This window comes from Mesoplodon mirus (assembly GCF_964341445.2).
Source record: "Mesoplodon mirus genome assembly, chromosome: 4".
NCBI lineage: Eukaryota > Metazoa > Chordata > Mammalia > Artiodactyla > Ziphiidae > Mesoplodon > Mesoplodon mirus.
In genome coordinates this window covers 13,127,028-13,153,277 of record NC_138979.1, presented here as the reverse complement: position 1 = coordinate 13,153,277, position 26,250 = coordinate 13,127,028, and the positions used below count along the sequence as shown (strand labels likewise).

Below are 26,250 nucleotides of genomic sequence, written 5' to 3'. Positions count from 1 at the left end.
ATCAACTTAATGAAAGACAGGCGGACCAGGTTATAAACTTTGTAAAACTGACAACACATGTAAAATAACTTTTCGGGGGGAGGGGGGAATAGTAAAGGATAATTATATTTAGCAAAGGACAGAATTACAGCAGCATCAGTTTCAGAGACTGTTTTCTCAGGCGAACTGGATATGAAAACGTAACATTCTATTACGGGCCAGTGGGAAAGAACAGAACTGAAAGCTGCAGAGTCAGTGCTTCTCAACCTCTAATGAGCAACGGAGTCACCTGGGGATCACGTGACAATGCAGCGTCTGACCTGGCAGGTGTGGGATGGGGCGTTTGAAGCAGCAGAAGATGCCGATACAGCTGCAGCGAGCCTGCAGACCACACGTGAGAACCAAGAGTCTAGTGAATCGTGGCTACGAGGGGATTTGTCTGGTGCAGAGTGTGGAGAGTCTAGTGTGTTAAGTGTGTTATAATTATAAACGTACCTGCCTGAATGCCTGTCCCATTATAGTCTGTCCAACTCTGGTTTGATTAAAATGTGAAACTTTACAGTGAAGAATGATAATTCATTGCATTCACTGTATTAATTCACTAATGAAATGTTTAATAATACTACATTCAAAGCAACGTATGGATTTACAAACTAAAGGGCTAGAAAGGCAGAGTCAAAAATGTACTAACTCCTTAGCACAGATGCTATCTCCTTCCAAGTTCTTTGCCTTTCCCTTCAGTTTCAGACGCTGATAATTATTTATTACAGATTTTGTATAAGGACATAGGCCCTCCCATAATGGCCTGGCATATAAAACTTTACAAATTCTCTTCTTGATTCTGCCTTAACTCAATTTTTCAATAATCACATAAGGAGCCCCAACCCACAATATCTACTTCCAATGTGTGGAAGAGTTTTTTTAAGGCTCATTGTTTTCCAATAACCAGTGAAATTAGGAACAAGCACACTTTGTCAAAATTCAGAATGGACCTTTTATAATCACTACGAATATAAAAATATATGAATCAGATTTACTGAAAGCCTTAGACAATCAGAAGAGTGAATGCAATTTTACACAAAATGTGGGATCCTTGGAATGACTCTAAGGCCTGGAAAAATCCATACTCATATTTATTTCCACAACACTCCTATGTGATAGAAAGAGCCAGGTGCATTTTTCCACTTGAAGATAATAAAACTGGGCTACAATGGAGCCAAGTGACATGCCTAAGGCTCCCGCCTAAAAGCTTCCTCTGAGGTAACAAAAAGGGGCAATTTACAAAGACAAGGCTAAACTTTTGCCATTAATTAATACCATAATCATTGACTTTTTGTAACCTTTGACAGGAGACAGAAGTGCCTGTGTGTTGGTAAGGGCAGTACCGAGTAAGGCAGGGTGCTGGTCTGGGACCTAGAACATTCTCTCCACTCACCAACCCTTGGATACGGCATTCAGCATCTTTGAGCCTCAGTTCCCGGGACTATAAAGTGACAGAAGATAAGCCCAGGGGAGGGGGCAGGCTGAACTAGGTCTCTCCCTCAGACCTCCTATGACTCTAAAAAATGTATTTCCTCGAAGATATGGCTCTAGGAATTGCAGGGCAGCACAGGCCTCAGAAGGTGATTTGATGATTTCCAGCAGAAGTCCAGTCAGAAGAGAGTCCAACCACCATCTGAGCAGGGGCATGATGATGGCTTAGGACATCTGGGCCAGGATTAAAGAGAGATGGCAATAGTTCTTAGAGCAGCATGGAAATAACACGTCAGAGGTTCCAGATGTACTTGGACAATTTCAGCAAGAACGAGAGGACGAGCTAAGGGAAGGAGGTCGCAGACACACATGGAATGTAGTCACAACAGTCTGCTATCTAAAAACTGAATACTGAAATTCCTCAGTGACCCTTTTTTGTGTCACAAAGGAAGAGTGAACCATAGCCTCATACAGGATGCCTGGGCAAGTCTGGGAGGCCAGGAGGAGAAAGGCCTGAGAGAAACAGAGCCGGGGAGTGACCTCCAGAAGCCCCCAAAGGGTCCCCTTATGTGTAAATAAACGTCATAATCAAAGAGCATGACAGGTGGAGGCAACCCTGGAGATTATTCCAAACCACCCAATTTACAGATGAGAAAACAGAGGCCCAGAGGGCAGAAACCACTTGCTTTGAGACCTGAGTGGGACGGCGTCCGTGGAAGGCCTTGCAGAGGCCTCCACCCCCTGACTGGTCTTCTGAAATACCCTAATAGACCTACCCAAGTCTAGAAGCCATCAGAAGAGCAAACATTCTAAGCCCATGACGTACACACTCATCAGAGGGTTCTGAACATCAAAACGATCTCTCTGTGTTACATTTAGTTTATTCATACTCTTATTTAGTTTATTCATATTCTCTCAGGTTCATATTGTCATAAGCAGAGGTCTGATGACCTTTCAAGTTCCAAATAGCGCTGATATTGAAGCTAGAAGACAGTATAAGCATCACACACGGGTGCTCTATGTCAAGACTGTGTGACTTTGGGCAAGTTATTTAAGCTCTTTGTGCCTCAGTTTCCGTACTAGTAGAAAGGTAATAATGATGAGAATCATCATCATTAAAAGTTTGCCTGGGGGTTAAATTAGATAAGGCAGAGTTCTGATAATAGTGCCTGGAACAGTAGCACTCCTTAATGGTAGCTATTATTATAAATAGCAAATTTCACCTGGAAGACATTTAGAGATGCAGATCAACATTAGCAAATTACTCTGTAAGTTGGTGAGTCAAAAATGAAGGACTGGGCTTCCCTGGTGGCGCAGTGGTTGAGAGTCCACCTGCCGATGCAGGGGACACGGGTTCGTGCCCTGGTCCGGGAAGATCCCGCATGCCGCGGAGCAGCTGGGCCCGTGAGCCATGGCCGCTGAGCCTGCGTGTCCGGAGCCCGTTCTCCACAACGGGAGAGGCCACAACAGTGAGAGGCCCGCGTACCGCAAAAAAAAAAAAGTGAAGGACTTACAGAATGGGTTCTTCCTCTTGGCTCCTTCTTTTGGCTGCACAGCGTGGCATGAGGGATCTTACTTCCCCAACAAGGGAACGAACCCTTGCCCCCTGCAGTGGAAGCAAGGAGCCTTAACCACTGGACCGCCAGGGAAGTCCCTTCAGTTGGCTCTCGATTCCACCCTGGCCAAGCCTCTGGTTCGTACCCAGTGAAAATCAAGAACCACATTCTCGCCACTCTCATACTCTCCATTTCACGGCTCAATAAGAACCTCAATAAGAACCACTTGCAGTTTGAAAAAGAATTTAAAACATTTTACACAAGGAAGTTTCAAGTCAAAAATTCCAGCCCCACTAGGTCTCCCTTCTATCTGCGGCCCCTGCTCAGCTCCCAGCATCCTCTCCAGCCAAAGGGCAGGAGGGATGGCGGAGAGTGGGCCAGTTCTTTAAAGGATGGAGAAAGCACGGGGGAGGTAGCCTGGAAAGCTGGGGTGACCTCTCCCCGAGGAGGAGGAGGGGAGGAAAGCAGGCTGGCTGAAGATGCCAGAGGACTTGAAGGTACAGGGGAGGGAACGTCAGGGAGCCTGGCGGCCGGGCCTCTGGTGACCTTGAGGTGGCCGCAAGGGCAAGGAGGGTGAGCAGGGGCGGGCTGTGGGAGGGCTTGAGGGGAGAGAAGGTTTGGAAAAGCAACCTTGGGATGCCGGTCTGGAAAGTCATTTGTGTAACGTGCTGGGCTACCACAAAATCCACAATCGCGTTCAATGCAGAGCCTTAAAAGGCTTAATTCAACACTGAAAATACAGACATAATAGAAACCTGACATAGCGTCTGCCCACAACAGTCACTCCTTTACTACCTTTCTGTCCTTTTCAGGTTTTCGGGTCTCAGCACGTATGGCAGAAAGAAAAGCAGTGAGAAGTTGAGGGCAGTCAGACCCCCCATTCCTTACTCTGTTATCTGCTTATCTGCAAGGAAAGACAGTCGGACTTAATGGCCTCCAGGTTTCCTTCTTGCTCTACTAATTAGGATTCATTAATGTGTTACTGCTTTCAGTTTGTGGAGGCTTAGCAAATGGACAATGATTTGCTTTTAGTTTGGGGGGAATCTAATGATAAATGTACACAAACCACAACAAACTTGCTTTTATTCATTGGCTACCCTTTTCTTCTATAGGTTTGATAGGTGTATATTATAAACTATGTAATTCCTTAAACTCACTTGTTCTAAGTGGAAATACTATTAACATAAGCCCCTACATCAAGAAAAAGGCAGCCAAAACCAATGGTGGAGGGGGAAAAAGTTCTCATATTGAATATAAACTAATCTTAAACTCCAAACATTCTTCTTCCCTAATGGCTTACTGAGATATAATTCACACACCAGACAATTCACCTCTTTAAAGCATACAAATCAATGGTTTTTAGTACGGTTACAAAATTAAACCACCGTTACCACAATGAACTTTAGAACATTTTCATCGACCCATAAGCAGTCCCTCCCGTTCTCCCTCCACCCCCCACCTAGGAAACCTCTCATCCACTTTCTGTCCTAGAGATCTGCCTGTCTGGACATTTCCTATTGCACAATCATCCAGCACACAGGCGGCTGTGATTGGTCCAAACATTCTTCCTCCAAGTCCCCGGAGCACACGCATCACCCCGAGGGGCCCAGCTGTAGACCCTGGGCCATGTCTGGGCGAGCGAGGCGACATCACGGGTGCTCCCTGCTCAGTCCAGTGTGGTGGACGCGTGACAGCCAGCCCATGATGCTTCTGAGGATGCTGCCAGGCTTGCTGGGGAGCTGGGGATACCATAAACCGCTGGACAAAAATTAAAGTTCTAGGGCTTCCCTGGTGGCGCAGTGGTTGAGAGTCCGCCTGCTGATGCAGGGGACACGGGTTTGTGCCCCGGTCCGGGAGGATCCCACATGCCGCGGAGCGGCTGGGCCCGTGAGCCATGGCCGCTGAGCCTGCGCATCCGGAGCCTGTGCTCCGCAACGGGAGAGGCCACAACAGTGAGAGGCCCGCACACCGCAAAAAATTAAAAAAAATAAAGTTCTAGGGCAAAGCTAGTAGATGCAGGACACGTAAGAACAGGATAATTTAGTCCATTTTGCCGGACGATCTTGCCTCTGGATAAGTAAGCTCATTGTCCACCACTCCTGTTTTCCACAGCCAAGTACATCACAGATCTACAGAGACAGGCTGGGACCTGGGACCCTCCGCTGCACTGCTTACACCTGGACAAGCATCTCCTCCAGCAACAGATACAAGGAAACTGTAAGGGACTAAAAACAACTGCATGCAGGCGGGGCAGATTGTGAACAAGATACAAAAGGACCAAAAACCCAACTGCCACTTCTGAGGTGTTGGGAGAAAAGCAGGGTCCTGCACACGATCCCTGCACCCAGCACCACCTGGGGGGGGCGACCACCCTAAGCCCCCCTCCATCCCGCCCCCACCCTCACCCCGTTTAAAGGACCAGCTTGCCCACTCAGTGAGCGAGTACGGGCACCTGTGACGTGCTTTCGCTCCCTAGTGCTGCAGTATGAGTCCCAGTAAAGCCTTGCCTGAATTTCTCATCTAGCCTCTTATCAATTTCTGTTGATTAAGGAGTCCAAGAACCCTGGTGGGTAGCATTACAACACCCCATCTCAAACCTCAAGAGCTGTGTTTGAAACTCTAGTGCCATGTCAGCCCTCAATGAGAAATAAAGGAAGATAATGAGAGATGAAACTCACTCTTGAATGGCCTTCCTACATTTATAATTGGAAATTTATTCTCCTTTCCCCAAAGAAAGGGATTAATGGTGCTTGCCTTCCTCCCCAAGCCTCTAAAAGTCTGCATTGAAGATGTTTATTTCCACAGTGGGAGGTCCAGGATTACTGGGGCCTCCAGGAGGGTGAAGGCAATGTCAATTTAATTAGCTCATCTTTGCCACCAATCTTTCTATACTTCTCATAAAAATGTCATGATCTATCAACATCAACCATTACGGTCCCCTATCCATTTTTTAAATACCCAAGCATTTTGAACATTTAATACCCTTGAACTACTCATATAGTCTTACAGACATTTGGGTTTTTTTTTTTTTTCCATTTTGATATGAGTTTGTATTTCTGCTAAAAGTAATGTATGAAAGTTTTTCCATTTAGTCAACAGGAAGGCCACGTACAATCAATTCTGCCAAGCTCAAATGTGTAAAAGCCAGTACCTTACAAAGGAGACATGGCAGTATCATGTACAGGAACCTGAGTGACAGTCACCTATTGGCCGTGACTTAATAACAGATTCAGAAATGTGACAGCTGGGAGGGCCTCAGAGAGCATGGAGTCCTTCTCCCTCATTTCACAGATGAGAAAAGTGAGACCTACCAGGGCTAAGTGACCAGATTAAGTCACAGTATCCGTCACTGAAGATCCAAGACGCAAACCAGCTTCCCAAATCGCAGGAAAATGTTCTTTCTCCCAACTCGGGCTACCTACCCTGCTGACAACTCAGGATTACAATTACACGCCTCAAATCACATGGCCCAGGAGCCAGGAGCCAGAGCCTGGACGAGGCTGCTTTCTGGGTTTGCGTTTGACGGATCTAAGCGAGCAGATGGTCCTCTGACCTCATCAGGGAGGGAAAGACCAACGTGCTAACATCACATCAAGGATTTATTAAAAGCCCACTGTGTTTAAAGCCCTGTGTTACGCTCTTGGGGAATTTCAAAGAAAGTCTGAGCTGTGATCCCAGGCGTGGAATGGCTTTCATTGCAGAGGGGGTCAGAACACAGTGCAATTGAACACTTATTAATAATGAAACAACTTACCAGAAAAGAAGGAAACAGATACGAACGGTAATGACCAGCAGAGAAAGAAGAAAAGTTGCAGGAACGTCACTGAGCGCCGTGAGATCGCCTTTACAAAACTCAGGTTGGTACTTGACTCAGATTAAAATACCAGGGGCCTGTGTCCGAGGCTCCTGATAAGCAAACGGGCAGCATCTGACCTTGACAGGAGCTCCCTGGCAGGGATGATTGTCAGCGCTCAGCTGAAAATGACGAGACTTAACCCAACGTGGGTTCAGGAACGGAAAACGCAGGCAAACAGCAAGCCTGAGCTGTCAGGTGGGGTCAGTTTGTGGTGGGGCAGTAATTGGTTCAACACTTGAAAAACAGCAGAAAAAGCACGTGAAGAAAATCTGAGGATGCTGATGGGTTGGGAGGGAGTTTTCCCAGAAGTCTGTCAAGAGAGTTGTCCAATCTGAGGGGTGCCCTTTGGTTTCCAGCCCAGGCAGGGTTTCTGTCCGCTATTCATCGTGAGGTTCCCAGTAGCTAAGCTGAAAGGCCAACACGTGTGAGGAGAAACTGTGAAAGCGCAGGCAGGGCAAACCCAAGAGACGACAGACAGTTACACAGGAATAAAAGAGCTTATCTGGCTCGAGTCAGCAAACTTGAGACACTGCAAGAACCTCTGTGCCCGTCACTCCCAGATCTGGGCCTCTGATCCTGACCCCAATCCCGGGATGGCCAACCACATGCTGACCAGCCTCACACAGGCACCTCAAGGTCACCTCCACATTCACAGGCTAAAAGCTCAACTTCCTTTCTCCCCTCTCCCATCCCCACACTTCCCTTCCCCGGTGACTGGCACCTCCACTCTCCCGCTTGCTCAGGGTCCAACACCTCAGCTCCTGTCCGTTGCTCCTATGTTTTCCCCTCTCCCCGTCCCGTAAAGCTGCTCTCAGCTCAACCCTGTCAGGGCCAAGTGCCCTGGTTCACGCCTCTTCTTCACTCGTTGGGATATTTTGTAGCCTCCTAATTTCTTTACCTCCCTTTTATGCGTTCTACACATAACCGCCTCCATTTGCTTTTATAAAATCCAGGTGTCATCACATCACTCCCCTGTGCAAAATCCACAGGGCTGCTCTTGGGCTGAAGAGTCCAGTTGAGGTTTTCCGCCCAGTTCCCACTTTCTCCACGTTCCCTTCTTTAGCTCCCCGCAGCCCACACCATCTGGTTCTGGCCTCCACGCTTTGGTGCAGAAGGCCCACTTCTCCGGGGATTCCCCCCTCAGCCGTCCCTCCCTTTCTTCCGCAAATATTTCTTAAGTGTCCAGAGCAGGCTGGTGCTAACCTCTGGGCCTGCAGCTCCAGTAAACAAGCCAGACACAGCTCCTGCCCTCAGGCAGTTTCAATTATATTTGGGAAATCTACATTTGCGAACACCATGATAGACTTTAAAGATACTGGCAGAAATTTTTTCCCAAAGTTTAGTATACTCTAAAGGTCTTTAACGCTGGAGAATTTTATTTTTAAACTTGAAACAAGAACATCAAAAGTTTAAAACGTTAGCTTTAAAAATTATTTTAAAATTAGAATCCTCTGTTACCAATACAAAGAAGAAAATGCATCAAATGTGAATAACAAGGGATTCTAATTCCGAAGATGCGGGAGGGGAAAAGCAAACCTAATATTATCCTCCACAAAGAACCAAAGGGCTCAGTTTCTATTATATGGTGTATTTAGCTTTAACTGCATCATTGCCATCCTGTATAACTTTTTGGTTTCTGGTGGGCAATCCTTCCTGCAGCTCAGAAACTTCAACCGAAGCCTCTAGTTGACCTCCCAGGCCTGTCATAAGAGGTTCTGATACTATGAGAGACTGGAAAGAGGGATGCAGGTTTTCTTGAAGAACATTAAAAATCAAGATGCCTGGGTTTCTGTAAATCTCATTAGCATCTAATACAGAATCTGTCACGTAATAGTTTAAAAAAAATTCCTTCATCCTTTCTTCTCTTCTGCATTCCCTATGATGTCTATCACAGAGCCTTACACACAGTAGGTGCAAATAAACACACACTGAGTTGATAATTGTGTGTGAAATCATCCACCTATGGGGAGCGGAGCTTAAAGTGGCAGAGGAGATGGAAGAACAGAACTGTAGCAACCGTAACAGCGAGGCCTCTGGGGGAGCATTCATCTTGAAAGACATCTTAAAAGAACGGTCATGGGGAGTCACACTGTCCCAACAATGATCAGAACACAGTTCACCTCTGTGCATATTACAAGCCAATGAAGTGATTTTAAGAAGCACTAATAAGTTGGAGAAAATCTTGAATCTGAAAGCACTGAGCATACATGCATACACGTACGCACACAGGTTTACATATGAATGGTCAGTGACACTGCTGTTAATAATGAGTATTCTAGAACTGTTGCTTGAATTTATCTTTAACAGCAAGAAAAAGAAGTTGTTTTTAAAAGACATTTTCAAGAAATCAAAACCAGAGGAAAGATACAAATGTTTATGGAGACAGCAGGGATGTTTCTCAGTTCCTTTCAAGAAGTTCAAGTTGGCTAAAGGAGGTCAATTAAGTTGGCTAATTACTATGTTCTACTTTGATCAGATGGATAGATACTGACTTTTGTCAGGTGCAGCAAAACGGCATTCAAACACGCAAGGGAGGTGGCGAACATTTATCCATTTGATATAACATGAAGGTTTGAATACTAAACGAACCGCACAGTGGAGCTCCTTTTCGCCACAGAGGTTTAAAAGTCATTTGTCCAATAAGCAAGCACTTCAGAAAATTAAACAGAGCAAGGCAAGGGGAACAGTGAGGGGCCTGGGCCCCTTGAGCAATCCAGTGCTTCCAAAGATGACAAGACGCCGGGTCATTGATCCCACTTTTCAAATCAGATTGAGAAAGAGAGTTCAGTTTGGCACTAGGTGTCAACTGATACCTGTTACCTGTTCTGGCCACAGCGAATGAAGCGTCCGGGCAGTGGTGAGCCGAACGGCCGAGACCACAGCCCCGCCGGCCCCCGCAAGCGCACAGCACTCCGCCTCCCTGGCTTGCGGCGCGCAGGCACCCAGACGCACCAAGCCAGAGCCACTGTTGGCACAACTTCCTCCGTTTTCCAAACCAAGTAGCCAACAAGGTGGGTTAAGCCCCATGTGTACGATCTTATCTTCAGTTTAAACTCAGGGGCCCTGCCCCAGCTGAAAAAGTTTTAAGAGGTACAGACATTGGGAAAGGAACATAGAAACGGGGCCAGTACAATCGGCCCTCCGTATCCGCAGATTCCGCATCCGCAGATTCCGCATCCGCAGATTCCGTATCCGCCAATTCCAACTGCAATTTGATCTGCAGTTGGTGGAATCTGGGGGTACACAGGGACTGCGTATGTCTGGTTTACTAACGTTACTGTAAACACCCACTTTTTAATTTTTAAATAAATACAGTTGCCAAAGAGAAAGCAGCAATCTAAATGCCAAAAACACCAGGCATGGCTGAGGGAAGGAGTGGTATTCAAATGATTAATTACACTCACACCGGTTCTCCCTTGTACTGATCTCTCACGCTAAGAGCTTAACAGACTTGCCAATTAGTTCCGTGTGAATCATCCTCCACTCGCCTAATTTGCCTTCAAAGTTTGTATCAGCAATGTGCACTCACTTAAATATCAACTTACGTGGTTTTGTTTTTAGGGGGAAAAAAGAGAGGGAAACCTGGTTCGTGTCTTAGTATTTCAGCAACTAAGGATCTAATGGATGCATTTGGGATCTCAATTAACAGGGCTGGTTCTCAGAAGAAATATAAGGACTTCACTGTGGTAATGAATTGAGGAATTTAACAAGACCCTGTAGCGCACGCCCTGAAAGTCAGTTTCTGTGAAACGCCAGTATAGCTATTTTATTTTAAAAAATTAAAAAAAAAAAAAAGGAGGAGCACAAAGGAAGATACACACTTGAATGTAGCCAGAGTCAGAGGAGATTCTCTTAGGATGTCGAAGTTATTAGCTGTTCCTTCTTTTCAAAGCATACAATTTTCACACGGCCTCTTGAAACGTAGAACAGTTCTTACATAATGTAGAATTATTCCTTTTTATTTTATACAAGGCTTTTTTACAATTCCAAAATTTGTTCTTTAAAGGTGACTTGGCTTTTGCAGCAGTAAATTCAAGTCCAAGTGTGATCGAAGTTCTTTCTCTCTTACACATGAAGCCCACACCTGAACACTGGCTCCATCGCAGTTTTTAAAAGCAAACCGAGAGCTCACATCCTCCCCACCCACTTCCCCTCAGCCCTCTCCGGGGCGCACCCGAGCCTCTGCTCAGAGCCTGGACCTCCGTGGAAACCTCGGCCAGGTCCGCAGAGGAGGGAACCTCACCAGCAGCCTGGCCAGCGTCGCCTTTTCAAAACATGGCCGCTTCAAGGCTTCTCATGCCTGAGTAAGCCTGTGAGAGATTCTTGGAAACTTCCAACAATGGGGCAGGGCGGGGAGACCCACAGATCTATAAGAAAGCATGTTAGCTAAGCTTGATTTGCCTTAGGGGCCTATTCTTTAAGGGAAAGTACAGGGTGAGCTGTTCCAGTATTCACCTTGTAAGGTCACCCAGGGTGGCAATAGGACACGTAATGCAGGATTAGTTAGGATTTCTGGTTTGAGGCAAACAAGAGAAAGTGTTTACCAGATTTAAAATAAGTCAGTACTCTTATAGTAAAATGAACGGCCTGCCGTAAAAGACCAGAAAGCAGCCCTTGTATCTTCTGACTTAGATTTCTGCTCTTAAAAAACTCCTTGGCTTTTACGAATCTGGCCAGCTCTGTGAAAATCAGGTAACTGATGCCTAGTCCGTTCTCAGGAGAAATGACCAGAGATGAGCAGATCTGACAGCGATTTTAAAAGTTGAAATTGAGAACTGGGCAAACATGGGGAGAAAAGCACCAGGGCACATCTTTACATGGGGGGGGTCCCAAGAGCAGGAGACGGTGCTGCACAGAAGTGTCCCTGGGACTGGCGGGCTCCTGATGGTGACAGAGGTGCTGCAGTCACTAGACCGCTGGGCACTGCAGGGCTCTAAGGGGGTCTCTGACAAAATACGGCAGCGAGGGCCAGGGTGGGCCAATTCGGCAAATCTGCAAGAACGAAAACAAATTTCTAAGATTCCTAAGTGGCCTCTACAAATAAAGGAAATGCGAATTCAACACACATACACAACCCTAGGGGCTGCCAACCCGTTTGAGGGCAGAAAATCAAAAGGAGGCTCTGCGGGCAGAATACTTTCATCTGTAAGTGAGAATATTATATAAAACTCACAGGCTTGCTCCCTTCCCAAAGAATAATTTCTTCTGCGGACTACTGAAATCACATTGTATAGTGGTCCCTAACTGAAAGAACCCTTTATTTCAGAAAGAACACTGAAAAATTCTCATACAAAATGAAAATTACTATTATCTAATTACTTGTCATGACAAAAATGTGAATCCCATTTTACAGCGCAAAAGGCACGATGAAACCCATGTGAAACCAATGTTACGAAAGCAGCTCACCTGGAAATCCTGATCATCGATTCCAAACCTCTCCCGCAGGTTACGGAAAACCATCGGGCAGTATTCCTTAAACTTGAAGTGGCTCGGCATGTTTTCTCTGAAACAGGTTGTGGAATAAAGTTCAGACGTACAAAGAGTGAACCAGACTTGAATCTGCCACCTTCATGCTCCCCTGCAGCCAAAGAAGTGCTTGGGATTCCCGACCCACAGAAGGCACAGGTGGGTTTCAAGGGGCCAACCAGAACCCACAGTAGGATCCGGGGGACAGAAGGGACGGACACGCAGGGGAAACGGTGAAGGAAAAGCAAAGAGCTTGGCGAGTTAGGGAAGGACAGCAAACGGTGCTCCCTCACTGGTCCTGGGCTGCCTGCTGATGAAAGCTTACAAAACAAGACTGACTCTCACTCCTAGATGGACCTGTTTTATCTTTTATATAAACACCACACTCTATATTCACCTAGAAAAGATCCCCTCAAAAGGTCAACCTTTAAAGGGCATTATGAGAATAATTAACACATCAGCTTCACATTAGAACAATGGCCCCATTAAGGAATTTCACAACTGATCTTCACATGGGAGGGATTTCTCTGGGGCTCATCCCACTCATTCAGAATGGCTTCCCCCTTTGTGTTCACACGCACACACACACCCTGTGCCCCCACTGTGGTACTCCACACACTAAGTGATGGTAATTTGTATATGTGTCCATTTTCAACCACCCGCCTGACTGTGAACCCCCGAGGGCAGGACTGTTTCTTATACATTCCTGTACGTCTGGCTCTCAATGGACTGCCTGACACAGAAGGTGGTCCATAATGATGTCTAAAATGACATCCAAAAGAGGGAGAAATAGTCTCAATGCCCAACATGGCATCCAATTATGTTTTATAAAAATGCACCTTCATTCTTTATTGTTTTAGGAAGTAGTCATTTCTGTTCATAAAGGAATCATCAGGAGAGTTTTGTTTAAGAGAGCTGAGGTCCATAGCTGCCAAAAAAAAAAAAAAAAAAAGAATCCAAGCAATTTACAGCTTCAAGCATTTAAATAGTAATGAGAATATCACCTTAACATATAAGATATTCATAGAGAACAATATGCCATATGCAAAAAGATATTACCCAAGAGGGCCTGCTGTTGCTTTTCTGAAAATGACAGATGGTTATGTTTATCACAGGATAAACTTTATCAGCAAAACTTTACTCCCACCCATTGAAAAATAATGTGATTATAGAAATTCACAAAAATTCAAATTCAAATTCATACTCCTGGCAGCCACATCAGTTCTACAAAAGGTCGTGCTCGTACTTGTACTTACTTGTTAAAAAGGTGATTGTCCACCTTTATTTTTGAATAGGCCTTGAAGTCATCTGGCATCAACATAACAGGGATTTGAACATGGCTCAGTTCATTGATCTAGAAAAATATAAAATAAATGGCACAGGTTGTAAGTATCTAGGTGGGAAGTGCTTGACTTAAACATGTAATTTACCAAGGAAACGTCATGGATGCTTGTACTTCCTGGCCCACCTTCCTCCCTGTTCCTGTCCCGAATCGTCTCTTCTGCCGCCTTCCCCACTCTTTTCATCAGCCGTCACCACTGCCCCCCAGCACACATCGGCTGCAACTCCCCGGCTCAGCCCTGTCTGCCGCTGGCCCCCGGGATGGCAGGGGCAAGGGAGGGGTTCTGGAGGGTGAACCCTCAGGGCCAGCTGTCCCTGCTTCTCCCCGTCCACCCTCCCACTGCCCCTCCAGAGCCTTGACCCAGAGGTCCTTTGATCCCATGTCCAGGTCAACTTCCCTCTGTAAAGAAAATATTCTCTGAGAAAGAGGCTTTTTTAATTTCTGATATAAATATTTGTTGAATTAATCAATAAGACTATTTCTTCACACTTCGGGGTACGAAAAAGGAACACTGCCGTTCATGTGGTCTTTACCTTTCTTGTGGGAACTAATTTAAAAATAAGTATTGGGATAGGGCATGAATTTATCAGAAGAGGAACCTTCATGAAGGAAAGGAAGGAAGCATATGGCTCTGGGATTGGATGAGAGGGAGGTGGGTTGGCCAGGGGTCAAGACAAAGGCACATCTTTATGTGGTTACAGAGAACAAAAGGTAAATCCATCTCGGTTTACATTCCAGTGAATGGCAGGGACAGGGACGGCTTTTGACACCTGACTTTGAAACAGTTGAACCTTCTCTTGGTTAATTATTTTTGCATTTAGCTCCCAAGTGATAACTCCCTGGTTGCTAGTAATAAAAACCACTTTAAAGGTTTATACTTCCAGTAAATGTAAGATACTTGGAAGGCTTCTCAGTTACAAAAACAAACAAAATAAGTTTCTTGATAGAGCAGAGTTGTTAACCCACTGCTGGGTTCATAGAAAGCAGAAGGAAAATTTCAAGACCTTCCTTCCCCTAAAGTGAGCTAGTTTAATCATCCGTAGGGCATGTGGTGACCATCAGGTAAGTGTGAAAGGAGGGGCTTCTCTGAAGATAGATGCCAATTTCACACTTTGGGTCAAAGCATAACTGCGGAGCTCAACCCGAGACTTCAACATTAAACTAGGACCCCTGAAGGAAGTGAAAGTGGTCCCAAAACCCAGTGGAAGTAAATGTAAATGGTGTCTGGAAGAAAACACCCTTAACACAGACCTCCAGGATCCCCACAGATTAAGTTCAACCAAATATGAGTTCACAAAGACAACAAGAGTGGGAGTCAACAGAAACAAAAACTGATATTATTTTCAAGGCTTCAGCTGGTAGGACGATCAGATACAGAATAGAAAATAAAAACTATGAATAAAACGTATGAAGAGAGTAAGAGGTGGACTAGCAAAAATGAGTAAACTATGAGACTTTCAAAATGACCAATCAGACTTGAAAAAGAATCAAATAAAAATTTTACAAAATGGAAACTGTAACTGTTGACTTGAAAACAAAACAAAAAGCCTCTGACCTAGTATTTACGCAGCAGATTGGATCACTGGTATACCAGAGGATGGATCTGAGAAAACTACCTAGAATACCACAGACAGAAAGAATGGAAATGTAATATATGAGAGAATGGTTAAGACGGGGAGTGCAGTGGGTTTAAATGGAATCTTAGAGGAAGAGAGTAATACAGAATATGGGGAAGAGATAATATTTGAAGATGTAATGGTTGAGAATTTTTCATGACTGTGAGAGTTATAAACCTGTAGATGCATAATACCTAATGGACACAGAAGAAGTCCACACCTAGAGACACTGCAGCTAAACTAAAGGATACCAAAAACCAAGAAAAGAAAAGGGGCCAGAGAGAAAAGACAGAACACAACAAAGAAATGACTATCAGACGGACAGCTTACTTCCCAACAGCAAAACTGGGAGCCCACAGACAGTAGAATGATATCCTCAGAGTGGAAGATTACTGTCAACATAAAACTGTATACTGTGGTATAATAAGAAATATATTTTGATCATTGTCCGGGTTCCTGGCACAAATCTCCTAAAACCCTTGCAACTTCCTAAGTGACAGGAGTATCTTTTGCCATTCACCAGAAGCCCTTTCGGGGCATACCTGAATTTATGCTAATGAGGTGACTTAGGTTTAGACCCCTAGATGGCCTCAGGATGGGGCCTGGTCACCAGAAAGACCAAGTGACCGGACGGTTGGAACTTTCAGCCCTACCCACTGACCTCAGGGAAGGGGAAGGGAGACGCTGGAGATGAAGTTCTATGTAAACTTTTTAACAATAAGAGTTGGAGAGATTCTGGGTGGGTGAACACATCCACATGCCAGGAGGGTGGTGCACCCCAGTTCCATGGGGACAGAAGCTCCTGCACTCGGGACCTATGTACCTCTGCATCAGTATCCTTTATAACATCTTTTATAATAAACTGGTAAACATATATAAATGTTTTTCAGAGTTCTGTGAGCTGCTTAGCAAAATAATGGAACTGGAGGAGGAGGCTGTGGGAACCTCTGATTTACAGCCAGTTGGTCAGAAGCACAAGTAACAACCTGGACTTGTGAGGGGTAACTGAAGTCGAGGAAGGGGCAGTCTTGTGGGACTGGGCTAATGACCTGTGGGGTCTGATTCGATCTCCAGGAAGACAGTGTCAGAACTGACTTACTGCTTCAGGATATTGGAAAAAAACACACGTGGGACAAACCCATTAAAACTATCTTTCAGGGCTTCCCTGGTGGCGCAGTGGTTGAGAGTCTGCCTGCCGATGCAGGGGACATGGTTTCGTGCCCCGGTCTGGGAAGATCCCACATGCCGCGGAGTGGCTGGGCCCGTGAGCCATGGCCGCTGAGCCTGCGCGTCCGGAGCCTGTGCTCCGCAACGGGAGAGGCCCGCGTACTGCAAAAACAAACAAACAACAAACAAACAATCTTTCAATATATTGGAAGATTGGGATTGACATATACGCACTACTATATATAAAATAGATAACTGATAAGGACCTACTGTGTAGCACAGGGAACTCTACTCAGTACTCTGTAATGGCCTATATGGGGAAAGAATCTTAAAAAGAGTAGATGTATGTGTATGTATAACAGATTCACTTTGCTGTATACCTGAAACTAACATAACATTGTAAGTCAACTATACTCCAATAAAAATTAAAAAACAAACTGTGTTTCAAAAAAATGAGAGCAAAATAAAGGCTTTTAACTGAGAACTTATCTACAACACACCTCCCTAGAGGAACTTACAAGCTTTAGAAGCACGTTATTTAGACTCTATTAAAGATATACTTCAGAGGGCTTCTCTGGTGGCGCAGTGGTTGAGAGTCCGCCTGCCGATGCAGGGGACACGGGTTCGTGCCCCGGTCTGGGAAGATCCCACATGCCGTGGAGCGGCTGGGCCCGTGAGCCATGGCCGTTGAGCCTGCGCGTCCGGAGCCTGTGCTCCGCAACGGGAGAGGCCACAACAGTGAGAGGCCCACATACCGCAAAAGAAAAAAAAAAAAAAGATATACTTCAGAAAGAAGGTAAACATTGTGGGTGGAAGGTCTGAGATAACAAAAATATTAGTAAGTAAATAAACTGGTAAATATAAGGACAAATATAAGTAAACATCTATATAAAGTAATAATGCCCAATTTATGAGATTAAAAAGGACAGAAATACACACTGAATAGCAACAGGGTATAAGTTGGAAAGTAGATGGCCACGGTTATAATGCTCATGGTATTTTTCAGGAGGAGAGGTAAGGTATTAACTGCAGACTTTAAGTGTTATGTTACAATTCCCAGGGCAAACATTAAAAGAATAAGAAACACAGTAGATAACTTCCAAACTAGTAGAAGGGGAAAAACAGAATGAGAAAACAAAACTCAATTTTAAAAAAAAGAAACGTGGGGCTTCCCTAGTGGCTCAGTGGTTAAGAATCCACCTGCCAGTGCAGGGGTCACAGGTTCGAGCCCTGGTCCGGGAAGATTCCACATGCCGTGGAGCAACTAAGCCCGTTCACCACAATTACTGAGCTTGCACTCTAGAGCCCGCGAGCCACAACAAGAGAAGCCGCTGCAGTGAGAGGCCCGCGCACGCAACAGAGAGTAGCCCCCACTCACCGCAACTAGAGAAAGCCTGCACACAGTAACGAAGACCCAACACAGCCAAAAATAAATAATAAATAAATAAATTTTAAAAATAAAAATAAAAAAAGAAATGCAAGCAATAGAAAAGAAATTTGCACAACAAAAGTGGGACAAATAAAAGTGATATAAATAAATCTGGATATATACATAATCACAATAGGCATAAATAGGCTAGCAGTTAAACATAAAGACTGTCATAATGAATTAAAAACTATAAGCTATGTGCACGAGACACACCTAAAACATAAGAACTCAAATACATCGAAAGCTAAGGGACAGAAAAAATATATTAAATAGTACTAAATATTACTGAAAAGCTAGCCTACTTTTATTAGTATCAAATAAACTAATAACTTTAAGACAAAAGCATTACTAAGGGTAAAGAAGGTCTGTGCACAATGATAAAAGGTTCAATTAGCCAGGAAGATAGGATTCATATTTTATAAGCACCTAATTAGCCTGAAAGTATAGAGCAAAAAATGTTAGGACCTCAGGGAAAACGGGCGATCCATCATTATAGAGGAACATTTGAATGTGCTTTTATTGACAGTTTAAACAGACATAAAATTAAGAAAGATACAGATTTTTAAACAACATATCAAAGTCAATATGTTGCATACCTATTATATTATGGCCAAGTATTCTTCCAGATGCTTGGGATACATTGGGAACAAAACAGATTAAGATGCCTGCCCTCTGGAGCTTCTGTTTTAGTGGGAAGAGCCAGAAGATAAAACAATAAACTTAGTAAATTACTGTGTTAGAAGTAAATTATCTACTATTTTAAAAGGCTATGGAAAAAGGAAAAAGAGCAGGACAAAAGAGCTAGGGAGCACCCATTGGTGCAGAGGTGAGAGTCACTGAAGCATTTAAAATAGGGTGGATTCAAGTAGGCCAGAGTTTGGAGGAGATGAGATTTAACACTGCAGTGCAAAGGCCCTGGGGTAGGGACATGCCTGGTATGCTTGGGACAAGGAGAACAGTGTGGACGGAGCAGATTATGTGAGGGGAGAAACAGTAAGAGCTGAGATCAGCGGTAAAGGCAAGGGGTTCCTATAGGGCCTTCCGGGTCACTAGGAAGACTCGCTTTTACTCTGTGAGATAAGGGAGCTCTTGTAGCTTCTGGGTGATAAAGAGATGATATCAGTGAACTTAGGGCTTAGAAAGATGACGGGGTGGTGGGCACAAGCATAGAAATAGGGAGACCAGTTACACGCAAGTGTAGTAATAGCCTGTTCGTTTGTCTGTTTTGTTTTTTGGGTTTCTTTTGGCCGCGCCTTGTGGCCTGTGGGATCTTAGTTCCCCAACCAGGGATTGAACCTGCACCCCCTGCAGTGGAAGCGTGGAATCTTAACCGCCCGACCGCCGGGGAAGTCTCATGATACCCTGTTTTGACCAGGACGACAGCAGTGTAGTTAGAGACGGGGAGTCAGATTGTGGATATTTTCGGAAAGTAGAGACATGATTTCCTGGAGCTCTGAGCGGGGGTGTCAGAAAGACAGAAGCTCAGGCCCACTCACAGGCTTTGGTCTGAACAATTACAAGATGGAGCTGCCATCGACCAAGATGGGGGAGACTTCTCACCGTGTTTCTCTTTACGCTTTTTGATTTTTTTTTTTTTTTTTTTTTTTTTTTTTTTTTTTTTTTTTTGCTGTACGCGGGCCTCTCACTGTTGTGGCCTCTCCCGTTGCGGAGCACAGGCTCCGGACGCACAGGCTCAGCGGCCATGGCTCACGGGCCCAGCCGCTCCGCGGCATATGGGATCCTCCCAGACCGGGGCATGAACCCGTATCCCCTGCATCGGCAGGCGGACTCTCAACCACTGCGCCACCAGGGAGGCCCCGCTTTTTGATTTTTGAATCATGTTAAAGAATTGACTGGTCTAAAAATTTAATACTTCTTTAAAAACCCTATGACAAAAAACATATATGCAAACTATCAGCTAGAGTTATAAAATATATATTTAGTATAGAATTATATTATGTTGAGCACTGCACAAATTTTCAGATTGGATACCACCACCCTCATTTCTGGATCCACGTTGACTTTCATGTGGTACTTGCTTTTTTTTCACATAACCGTTGAGATTCCAGCTTCCCAAAGATTATCACTGTGCTACAGGAAATAGTACAAAGTTGAAATTGTGAACTCCCTCAAACTAGCAGTTTGCATGGTGTCTCACAGATGTAGAGAGCGCCATGTTTCCCTTGAAATTTTAAAATCTCCCTCGGTACTCCTTGTGAATTTGCTGCAGTGCCCCAGGGCACTGTTTGGGGACCACAGCTATAAACAGCAGCAGATGTTTAAAACAGCAAATGACATAATCTAATTATAGAATAAGATAATCAGAATAATCCCCTAAATGCATTGTACTGGATTATAACATATAACCACTTTATATTCACCTCAAACGAACGGTTCATTACAACCACCAGTTAATCCTCAGCCTGTATAAACTGATGATCTCTATAACCTTCCCAAGCAAATAGCTTTCTTGGGATAACGCTATATCAACTGCATTTGTGCAAAGCCAAATTACAATTCTGTTCCTATCAAATTATGGCAATAACTTAATCAAACATCACTTTTAGCCCATTCAATACTATATTATTAAAATCTCCTTTGTGTTATGGCCCATAAAAATGTATGAAACTTCCACTAGACTGATTTAAAATCACATAATCTCTCCCATTCAGTTTACTCATGTATCTTATAATATTAAATAATTCTCAGAGTATATTTGTAAAAAAGTAAAATCTATATCTATTTATGTTAGCACTGGAATATCAAAGTTTGGGAAAAAAAAGAGAGAGAGAGACAGAATAAGAAGTGGAAACCAAGACTTGTGACAAGCACAGTCAGAATGAAGCTGGATGGCCATTAAATCCATTTCTCAATACCTTATGGAAATAGAAGAGAATAAATAAAAACAAAGGAAATTTACAGGGTGACAAGGAAAAGTGAAGGAGCAGCCAACTTCATGTTGCTTTCACCAAATTATACAGAAGAAAGTTGGAGAGAGCATAATAAGTGATTCCTGTCACATCTCTGCTTCCAGTGATTTCTGAGAAAGCAAAACCCCACCTGGGAGCCTGAACATGGAAATCCATCCATTCCACTCTTGTGCTGCTGAGATCTGTGTTGGTAACAGTATCTTCCTTAGAAAGCCAGCAGGGAAAGAGGAACTTTCAGAGCAGGAGATCCTGCTCTAAAAATGTTTTGTTCTAAGAACATGAAAACCTTCCAGCCCAGATGGAACGTGTGACCTGTGAATTTCCCTCATCCATATGTGTTCCATACCCATCCTTGTTATGTGAGCATCCGCTCTGCTGGGCACCTGGCAGAGACCAGTGTTCACCCAGTCCACAGTCCAGAGGGGCCCACATGTTAGTCGAAGAAGTGCACAAATGTAAAGTTCCAACAACGACAAGTGTCAGGAGGAAGGAGGTCATCAGGCTATGAGCAAGCGGGACGGAGGCATGGCCCAGGGAGGGGATGGGGGTGAAGGAGGGGCCAGCCTGGAGCACGAGGGGGCAGGAGACAGGGTTCCAGGAAGCAGGGTCGCAGGTGCAAAGGCCCTGTGGCAGGGTTGCGGGGGTGGGTACAGTTAACTGGAGAGACCGCAGCTTAATGTGTTAGGAGTGCAGAAATCCAGGCGCACGAGGCGCGATGGCGCTGAACCACCTAAAAGGGCTGTAAGAAGCCACAGGAGCGCTCCAAGAGAGGACGGACGGGGCGGAGGGGAAGGGAGAAGGTTCTGGCGATACAGCACGGGTCTAAACACGGGCTTGTGGGACAGGACAGCGTAGAGCATCTGTCGAGAGAGCGCACTTCAAGGGAAGAGTCCAGTTTTGAACTTGTGAAATTTGATGTGCTCTTGAGACGCCTTAAGTGTGTCAGGCAGGCAGGTGGACTTGTGGCTCTGACATTCCCAGGGGAGGCGAGGAGTGGGGCGGGAGGGAGGAAAACAGGCATGTTGTGTGTACGCCCCAGGTCATCCACAGGGGCGGCGAAGGCGGCCTGGAGGGTGGACAGGATGAGAGGGCAGCAGGGCCAAGGAGCAGCCCCGAAGAACAGCAAGGTCCACAGCCCTGAAGAGGAGGATGAGCCTGCGAAGGCGAACAGGAAGAACTGCCGGCCAGGGAGGGAACGAACGCAGGGTCAGCTCGTGGGCAGGAAGGAGCGAGCGAGCCGAGAACAGAAGGGCACGAACCGTGGCGAATGCTTCCGAGAAGCGGAGCGGGACGATGATTGTAACATGGCAGCTGGAAGCGCTGGGGGCCCTCGGGTTGGGGGCTCTGGTGGAGGACAGCCAAGGAAGCCAGGCTGGGGAACGCTGAGCAGAGCAGGGGGAGGCGGGAGAAGGCAGACCCGGATCTGGCTAGGTTTTCAGAAGTCTGGAAGGAGAGAGAGCTGGAGGGGTGAGGGGTGGAGGAAGGGGCTGAGTCTGAAGACGGGATATTCCTTCCTGGGGAGGTGTGGGCTCCGGGCTCCCAGCCTGCCTGAAGGGAATGGCTCTGCGGAGGCAGTCCCTCCATCCAGAAGAGGGAAAGGGGACAGGGGCTGTGCAGCGGGGCAGAACCTGCCCCAGGGGCGACCGGTTTCCCTCCGCGGGCTCCTCTTTTCTCCGGGAAGGAGAGCCATGACAACCTGCTGAGGGTGAGAGGCAGGCCGAGCGGTGCGGGGGCTTAGAGAGAACACAGAGACGCCGAAAAGGTGATTGCGGGATGGGGGAGAACAAGGCTGCAGAGAGAAAGGTGGCTGGGCCCTGGGGCAGAGCTGGGAGTACGTCCGCGGCGATGGTTAGCGTCCAGGGCACCAGGCGAGCCCGTGGACTGGCATTCCCCAGAGCCGGGCTGCTGGAAGAAGCTGTTGATAGAGGATGATCGGGCTTCTTCGGGTCTGAGGTTTTCGCAGTCGGGTGTGGCAGAAAGATGACACCAAGTGTCACGGAGAGAGCAATGGAATTAATTCTAGGATAATCACTCAGAAATGGAAAGTCAGTACAAAACACTCATCCCTGACCACAAAGAGTTTCCCACGTAGTTGATGCGGCAGCACGTACACAGTGGGAAGGACAAAGCAGCAGAGAAGGAAAGCTGGAGTCCAGACCCTAAGTGTCCCAGGGACTCAGGGCAGGGACCTGTGACAGGGGTGCCTGCGGAAGGGCTTCTGGGAGGGAGTGAAGCCCGATGTGGCTCTTGAAGGATGGAGAGACGTGGCTAATGTTTCATTGAAATACACTTCAACAAGTTCCATCTTCGCAAACCGAGAGTTCCCCAGGAAGGAAGGAATGTTGGGCCCTCGTTATTTGAGAAGAAAAGAGATGAGAAATCAAAGCCAATTATGATGAAATTAAAAGAGACCCTTAGCAAAGGAGATATTTTCATGAGTTCCTGCCTAATCTTTTACAAGCACCGCCAAGTTAATAGCTCTGTATCTTTTTGGTGTTTGCACTGTGTAATGCTTTTAATACCTGTTGATTCTGTTGTGCTTTTTTGTGTATTAAATATTTTTCATTTTGCTAAATAAATAAATAAAATAATGGAGACCCACAGCGATCCCCCAGTCTAATGCTACTGTTTCACTGTGCAGATTACAGCACCCCCTGGTACGGCCGTGCCTTTATAATCGCGGAGGAGCTTGCCACTGAGTTGTACTAGACAGCTACTGCATCAGCATTTCTTCCACAATGCCTTTCCTTCACAATGCCTTCACATCTCCTTTGGGTTTCTCTCCATCCGCCCGCCACCACCCCCCACCCTCTCCCCACACCCCTTGGTCAGGTGAATAGCTAGATTTAATGACTTGTGCACAAACACTTCACAAACCACAGGCTCTACCACTTAAAAGAACCTCTTAAGTAGTGAACAATATTTTTCAATACTGTATCCGTGAGCCCCCCTTTTTTTCTATAAGCACATTTTATTTTATTTTATTTTTTTATTTTTATTTTTTGCGGTACGCGGGCCTCTCACTGTTGTGGCCTCTCCCGTTGCGGAGCACAGGCTCTGGCCGCGCAGGCTCAGCGGCCATGGCTCACGGCCCCAGCCGCTCCGCGGCATGTGGGATCTTCCCAGACCGGGGCACGAACCCGTGTCCCCTGCGTCGGCAGGCGGACTCTCAACCACCGCACCACCAGGGAAGCCCTATTTTTTTATATATAGGGCTCACCAGTCATTCATAAGTTTTACCAAGATATTAACTACAGCGCTGCCTGATCCTTGAAAGGCCTGGATAAGTCTCTCCTGTAGCCTATTACTTTGACATCACACAAACTAAAATATATCCTTGTCTCTAATTCACATTAATGAGCTGATGCAGATAATGACAATGAGCTATCATCTTGAATAAGGCTGAGTTGATTCTATTTGTTAACTTCTATCTTCCACATAGGGCAATGGGCTGTGAACTTTCAGACTTGAGGACAAAATTCTTGGGTTTCAAAGTCTTCGGTCTGAGAAATTTTTAATTTATGAGTTTGGCATTCTACCTAGCTCAACCATTCTATTGCTATATGGCCTACCTCGAAACTGGTAGCACAACTAATAATGGTTTATTATCATTAGCTTTCATCAGCATTTTTTTTCTTTTTTTTTTTTTTTGCGGTATGCGGGCCTCTCACTGTTGTGGCCTCTCCCGTTGCGGAGCACAGGCTCTGGACGCGCAGGCTCAGTGGCCATGGCTCACGGGCCCAGCCGCTCCGCGGCATGTGGGATCTTCCCGGACCGGGGCACGAACCCGTGTCCCCTGCATCGGCAAGCGGACTCTCAACCACTGTGCCACCAGGGAAGCCCTTTACATCAGTATTTTAACAAAGCATTTATACTTTTCTTCCTGTCTTTATAGATATTCTATACATATAGGAAACACACACACATATAGTTTCATTTATATATGCTACATAATATTTATGAAAGAAAACAAAAAGATTTGTGTTAACCATTACCATCTTGAAGGAAAAAATAACACACCCCACAGGAATAAGTATGCATCATGAAATCCAAATAGTTCTTAATTTATGGAGATAAAAGTGATTTTGGAGTTTACTTATTAAACTTTTATTAGGTTAGTTAAATAATAAACTGGAAGCGCTAGTTCTATTATGAAGGCAACACTTAAAGTCCCTTCAGGTTGCAAATATTTAATAAACTCTCACAACAAAAGTGCAAGACCACTTTATACTTAATAGTTGTCAAACCACTTGGGCAAATAGTTTTTCATTTTCTATTTGTGCTGACAGTCACATTCATAGTCCTATAAAGCTCATGATCGCAAAAGTATATTGTAGATACTCCCACACAGAGAAGCTGTAGGCTTCTCCCCGGTGCCCTGGGAAGGGCCTCTTGTTCCTGTTTATACCATGCCAGTCCAACAGACCGGTGTGGACCAGCCCAGACTTTCCGCTGAGCCACTGGGCATCAATGTGGACAGTGCCGGAGCCCAACGTAAGACATTAAATAAAGAAGCTTTGTTGTGAACGGCAACAGACACAAGGGCAAAGTGGAGGGTGGGAGGGTGAGTAAAGGGTTTAGTACAAAGTGCCCAAGTGTTCCTGATTGTATTACAGTTCTAGAGTCGGGGGAGAGTGTGTAGAGGGGAAGATATTGTTGACGTGGAGGATGGTAGAGGGAGGAGGATGGGGGGAGCTGGGGAGGTCTAGGCTCCCCTTGGCCTTGACTCACATTAATACTTGGCATTAACCTTGCTGCTCATACTTAGTGGTCACCTGCCAAGCATCACATTCAACACTCTAGACACCGTATCTCATCTGATCTTTAACCAAATGGAGTAGGTACTATTGTTATTATCTCCATTTTCCAGATAAGAAAATTGAGGCTTAGTAAGATGAGGTAAACTAGTCCAGCCTAAACCTTCCTCAGTCAGGCAACTCACATGAGTTACCTCAAATATGCAAGTCAGAGAGCAAGGCTGGCTGACCCTAAGATCCTTTGGAGATCCTGACAGCCTCTGAGGCAAGAGTCACAGCAACGTCAGAAACCGTCCACCTGAAATTCAAGTCTTCATCATGTTAAAAACTTCTAAAGGAGTCCTTTCCTTTTTTTTCTTTAAGGAGTAATTAAATAGATGTTTGGAATAAATGATTAAATGCATGTTTAATTGAATATGTGCCATAATCTACAATGACATCAGCTGTGATTTTAATAAGTGCAATCTAAATTTGGAAAGACCTGTATCACTGAGAAGTTTTCATTTCTCTGACATCCCTTGTCATTTCAAAATAAGGGAAAATACTGTAAATTAACTATATTTCAATAAAAAACAAAAAATACACAAAAAAAGGAGAAAATAAATATTCCTCAAAGTTTCATTAAATCCTAATGAATCATAAATAGTATCCTTAAAGGATACGAAATTGATTTCCAAAG

At 45.2% G+C, this 26,250-nt stretch overlaps 1 protein-coding gene across 1 annotated transcript in view; it reads right to left on the bottom strand.

The window, feature by feature from the left end:
- Positions 1–26,250, bottom strand: part of PIP4K2A (phosphatidylinositol-5-phosphate 4-kinase type 2 alpha) — a 179,243-nt gene that overhangs the window by 61,339 nt on the left and 91,654 nt on the right. The window contains exons 2-3 of the mRNA XM_082616812.1: positions 13,587–13,684; positions 12,271–12,367 (exon numbers count right to left, since the gene is read on the bottom strand). Coding sequence (XP_082472938.1) covers positions 12,271–12,367; positions 13,587–13,684 — 195 coding nt within the window. The remainder of the gene's footprint in view (positions 1–12,270; positions 12,368–13,586; positions 13,685–26,250) is intronic.